The sequence below is a fragment of the Periplaneta americana genome, chromosome 1 (genome assembly GCF_040183065.1).
Source record: "Periplaneta americana isolate PAMFEO1 chromosome 1, P.americana_PAMFEO1_priV1, whole genome shotgun sequence".
In the NCBI taxonomy this organism is placed as follows: domain Eukaryota; kingdom Metazoa; phylum Arthropoda; class Insecta; order Blattodea; family Blattidae; genus Periplaneta; species Periplaneta americana.
Window position 1 is genome coordinate 107,102,522 of NC_091117.1, and position 6,000 is coordinate 107,108,521.

Consider the following 6,000-nt stretch of genomic DNA (forward strand, 5'->3'; position numbering starts at 1 on the left):
AAAATGACATTCTTAAACTTAATGCATACCTTGTTTCTTCTTCTGTCTCTCACGTATTATATGAGTTTTGAGGGCTTCCCACATTGCTTCACTTCTCTTCGGACGACCCACAACCACCGCCGGCATTATGAGAGCAATAACACAGTAATAATGCCAAAATTTCTTTCACCTCCTTGAATACGCTCAATTTTATACTTTCTTACAAATATACCACGTTAAAATAAATTATTTTGGGAAAAGTGAGGAATGGTAACAGCATTTCCACTACTTCAATATTACTCTGTCAAACTGCAATGAATTACATTGAGGTCATAGAATACGGCCATGGCTTGCTAGATAATATCTCTATGGACATACTAGTCTGGCTCACGGATGACAAAACAGTCTGGAAACAAATACTAGATGTCACTTTAAAACCTCCAATTACGCTACAAATCACAATTTTGAGGATCGTTTTTCTAAAACTCGCTTTCTTCAAAAATTGACCAAATAAATTATACACTGCATCACATACGTGAAACAGGCCTCCTTCATCTTATGTAATACATTTTTGCAGAACTCGCTTTCTATTATTCGAGTGTTACAAAAAAAACTCGCTTTCTGTTTCAGAAGTTAACATCTAACAATCAAAGTAGCCAGTATAGTGCGATAAATTTATCATTTTCTTTTATACACTTGTAACAATGTGCAGTTTATACAGTATATAGGCTACAGCAGCTGTGCCCACTCATTATTGAAACGAACTTTGCCCGATATCTAGTAGTGTAGCTACAGTAAGCTTGGAGACAAGTTGTTAAGAGTTTAATAAAAATAGTTTTCTTTATATTTCACTATGGATGGCGGATATTGTGCCTCCGTTACTACAGTGGATAGCGGAAGAAAAAGGCAACGTGACAGTGTAACGAAAAAAAGTTCTAAATACGGTATTTGGAGGATAGTTCTGGTCCTCTTGATGTTTCCTGCCCACGTATCATTTATTATAATCATTTATTGCATCCGTTGATCATGTACAGTAGATGATATGGGACATGTCATATTTACAAAACTAATACACATACTGTAAAAGTAATAACTATAATTAATAATATCCATGAAAATTATGCAGCTAAACGGAGACGATATGGGTGTTATGTTTCTGATCTAAATTACGTGGATATGATTGGTAAGTAGATATTTATTAATATTAGTATTATTATTATTATTATTATTATTATTATTATTATTATTTCGTTGTCTTTATTGCAAGTAATATTGAGATCTATCTAAAACTGATTAAAGAAAACAATATTATGCAGTCAGCATTTAATTTGTACGCTTACTATTTTCTTAGAAATCTACAAAAAACATTGTTTTCAATTTTTACAGAATTTCTGAAGAAATATCTCAAAAACCTATCAAGATGTTTTTTTGCTTAATCATATGGAAGTTAGTACCATAGACAAATAAATAGAGGTTAATATTACTAAAAAAAAAAAAAAAGCTACTGTGGATCCTAAAGAGGCAATAAAATTCAAAGGAAGTCTTCATAAGATATTTATTGAGGAAAGACAATGGCAAATTGGTCTGTGTATGTGCTAAATCATAAAATATTTATTATATTAAATACACAAAATCTAACCTACAAAATGTGTTTTTAAAAAGCCTTAAATATTTCCACTGTAATAAATCAGAGATACAAAAGATTTATTTGCTAAAAAATGGTACCGTCATTTTCCATAACTATGGTCCTGGAACACAACTATGGTCCACGAAACAACTATTCAAAGAACATTGTTCATTCATTCATTTTATTCTATAGATCTTACATGAACAATGAAGCTTTAAGATGTGGAACAAGTCAAAATTTTACAATATTACAATTACAATTTTTACAAATTTTTATAGCTTTACAATTTAGTAATTTTCTACAATTTTTACAATTTTGTGCAATTTTTTACAATATTTTGGCGAGATGTAGTGAGATGAGGTGAGGTCAGAGGATTCGCCAAAATATTACCAGGCATTTGCCTTTTGGTTGGGGAAAACCTTGGAAAAACCCAACCAGGTAATCATATCAAAAGGGTTGATGCCAAGGATTCGCCATAGACCATCCGGCTTCAGTCCCATGGCTGTGGAAAACCTCGGAAGAAACCAAAGACCAAAAAGGGATCCAACACAAGCCCGAACGCAGCTCCGGATCAGCAGCCCAGCGAGTCTTCCGACTGAGCTACATCGATGGCTCTACTAAAAGTATACAATACATAGCCAATCAGATTATTAAATTTACAAACGCAAACTATCATTCATCAGTTGAGCTACTGTATATGTATAATGCAGAACAAGTAAGTTAATTAAATTTAAGGCATAAACAATTCAACCAGTTGTGATATACAGAAATTGATAATACATATCATGCAGACTACTTCAAATTACAAACACAAACAAGTAGAAGTAACATAGACCGTTCGTAGATATAGCTGCAGTGACTTCACTTCAAACTACAGTACAGTAAAAATATAGATAAACGAGGTAGGCCTACTATGTTATGGAGTACAAAATTTGAATGGACTATAGTTATGGAAAATGACGGTATATATTTCAAAGGATATAAAAACATGTATGATTTGAGGCTTTCTCGGCTTTGGTTCGCTAATATGTTTTCGCGGGATATCAGCCGAGTTAAAATTTTGGAATGTTCCAAGCTTTCAACTGCTATCTTTGCAGCCATCTTCAGGGAAGTACAAGAGGAGTAGAAACAAAGACCTTGAGTAGAAATAGAAGAGAGGGGGTCAATCGTATCTATTCCCTGTTAATCGCTGTTAATTCTATGGCACTGCCACGATGAGCGCTAACATAGCCTCTTACCAACATTCCGTCACTGATTTTAGACTCCTGGAAATGGAGAATGAACTTGCGTGCTCTTGGTTTAAGTTGTTAGTCCTGGAACAATTTCTTGCCGTATTTCAAGAACTGAAGAAGAAGACATATTGAATTTTCTTGCCTAGGCGAGGGAAGGATGGCCAGACGAATTAAATGCGAATATCCGTATTGCGGAAGTAAGAAGAGTAGTCACCACTCGAAATGTTTCTTCAAAATACCTGGGATAGTGAGAGGTGAGTTTTCATTTACAGTATATAGCAATGTTATCACTTATAACTAATTTGATATACTTGTAAATTTTGCTAGCCACGTGCATCATTTCAAATTATATAGGTTAGGTTATCAGATATTAATTCATACACACATATACAGAATTTGTAACATCTAGTTACATATTAACAAACTTTTATTATTATTTCTATTGATAGAATATATATATATATATATATATATATATATATAAGATGCATTTTTTGTTTTTATTTTCGAAGCTTTTTATACAGTGCAGGAGAAACTTTGCTGTTTTGCGCACCACACACGGGAGAAAAAAAAAGTTATTTCAAACACTGAATATAACCAATAAATTTGCAGCAAACCACGTCGTGTCGTGTGGAGCTTGGTACCGGAGTTTCAATGTTCCGATAGAAAAAAATAGAGTAATAGACCCTTTCCTTGAATATTCCCCGCGTGGTATTATTATTTGAGACTTTTACATATTTATAACATTTATTATAAAAATAATAGTAATATTTATAATAATAATAATAATAATAATAATAATAGTAGTAATAATAATAATAATAATAATACAAGTCTATTTATGATATAATTAAATGTTATATAGGCTATACTGTATATGTGTATGAAATTACCGTAAGCACAGGAACGTGACTTCGTGGCACTTTATAAAATCACTCTAATAGCCTATAAAGTGAAAGGGAACAGCTGCAGTGAGCTATGATGATGTAGCTTATACTTAAACCATTTTATGACATATTTTATCCACCTATATTTTATTTTATTTTTTTGTTTCGCCTACATTGTATTTTTACAAATGTTGTCTTTAAATACGAATTTTTTTCTGGACCAAAATTAGGCCTACAATAGAAATGATGAGGTAATTAGTATTTTAACGTGAAGCTGCCTGGAGGAGTTTATTTTAATTTTTCTTGGTTCTCAAAGTGATTTTATTAAGTGTCATGAAATGGTTTTCCTGTGCTCATAATTTATATTTATTTTACACTTTATTTTAATTTTTTTCAGATGCAAGGCATGCCTAGAAGCATTGGGCATATAAGATCTGATGGTTAAAGAGCCCAACAAACTGCACAACAGCTTTCGGGAGCCATACCTTGCAAAGTTGAAGCTATCTCCAATGGTCAAGGTAACTTACTTAAGTAACTGCAAGCCTTTTATATTATACAATTTCAGTGCTTCATATCTATACCTATAAATTCTGTCGTAATTGCAAATTGTGAATGAATACATAAAGAAAAGCCATTCACACAAATAGTGAAGTATCAGGCTAAGTAGATCCCATAATTAAAGCTTTGGGGCGAATAATGGTCTGTATTGCAATCTGCTAACTGGGCAGGAGGAACGAAAATGTTACATCGTCATTCCACTCATAAATAATTTACTATTGGACGGGCAACATACACCGTTATTCCATCAATATGTTTTGTACACTAAGCAAAGTATAGATTGTATGTTACTGAAAGTCATATTACACATCGGAGAAGTTTATGACATTATGAACAGAATAATAATGAAGACAATGACAAACACAGTTTTTAAATGTTGACTATAAGAGAGTAACACATTTTAAACAGTTCCTTTCTGACATCAAGAGCAAGCTGTGAGCACATCTTGAAAGAATTTCCGCAAATCTGTTCCTGAAACGAAATAACTTGATAACATTCTAAGATAAAGTATAATGGCAAAAATTGTAACATAAACCATTATTCGGCCCAACGCTTCAATTGTAACCTCTATCCTTGGTGGTACAGGACTACTTACTCTTGCTGTCAGTTCATAATTTTAACCTTTTGGTTGTTTTATTTTGTACGGGAAGAAACAGAGGACCCCCGCCAGAGAGGCTGGTGAACCCCCAAGAGAGGAGAGGCAGTGAGAAGAGGCTGGGGAGCCCCCAAGAATGCAAACCACGGCCACACCGATAGTAACACTGAAGAGGAGGAAAATTTTCAGTCTTCGAGTACAACTGCATCATCTGAGAGGAAGAGTCCTCAAGACCACACAGAGAGATCTGAAGATTGACATTGCCCTTGCAACTTTAAGGAAGAAGGTTCCCGGGCCATTATATGAATTGGTAAAAAATAGTGTCTCCTCAAATGCAAGGTATGTACAGAGAGTTCGGTGGTCACCGGAATTGAAAGCAAAGGCTCTTAATATTTATTTACAGAGCCCAAGTGCCTATAGAATGATTAGGAAGTTATTAAATTTCCCTTCTAAGGCTACATTGCTTAGAGTTTTGCGAAAGTATACCACTGATGTTGGTTTTAGTGACAAATTATTCGACATACTAAGGAATGCCTGTAGTAAGATGACTCACACTGACAAAGTAGGCTGCCTTATGTGGGATGAAATATCTTTAAAAGCAGTGTTGACAAGCAATAAATGTCTGCAGCAACTAAATGGCTTAATGTCCGTGTTGCACTATTGAACATATACCAGGAGTAGCAGAATTTGCTAAGAAGTAATTCATTACCTGCTTGTAATAAAGACATAGACCACTCACCATAGACACAAGCATCTGATTTGCAGGTTTACCTGACAAGTGTTTTTTCAAATCTTTGAAACCCATCAACAAAATCATCATTATTGTTACAAGCCAAGCTGATTTTAGTGGTATTTCATCGCATATGAGACAGCACAGCTCATCTATGTCACTCATTTTGTCACAAGCATATTTTAGCTTATCCAGTGTTTTCTCACAAAACCCAACATCATTTGTATATAAGGCAAACTTTTGTAGAAGAGTGGCTTTACAAGGAATACTCAATAATTTTCTAACAATTCTGTTTCACTTGTACTGTGTAAGTAGATATTAAGGGCTTTACATTTGAATTCTGTTAACCAGGGACATTCCTGTACAAATCATGAACCAGAGGATTGTCTGCA

General features: G+C 33.9%; 1 protein-coding gene and 1 long non-coding RNA gene across 5 annotated transcripts in view; one reads left to right on the forward strand and one right to left on the reverse strand.

Annotated features, from left to right (window-relative positions):
* The window catches only part of LOC138699467 (G protein pathway suppressor 2), a 106,158-nt gene extending 105,839 nt beyond the window's left edge, over positions 1–319 (reverse strand). Inside the window, exon 1 of one of the 4 annotated variants that reach the window (XM_069825387.1) lies at positions 30–319. Coding sequence is in view for 3 of the 4 variants with exons in the window: in XM_069825405.1 (XP_069681506.1) it covers positions 30–126 (97 nt within the window). In the remaining variant the exon portion in view is untranslated. The remainder of the gene's footprint in view (positions 1–29) is intronic. The other 3 variants (XM_069825405.1, XM_069825370.1, XM_069825379.1) reach the window with 3 other exon arrangements.
* Positions 320–2,842: 2,523 nt separating this feature from the next.
* Positions 2,843–5,439, forward strand: LOC138699495 (uncharacterized). The gene is made up of 3 exons (XR_011332020.1): positions 2,843–3,092; positions 4,123–4,243; positions 4,934–5,439. It is a non-coding gene; the product is annotated as an uncharacterized lncRNA (long non-coding RNA).
* Positions 5,440–6,000: the final 561 nt, after the last annotated feature.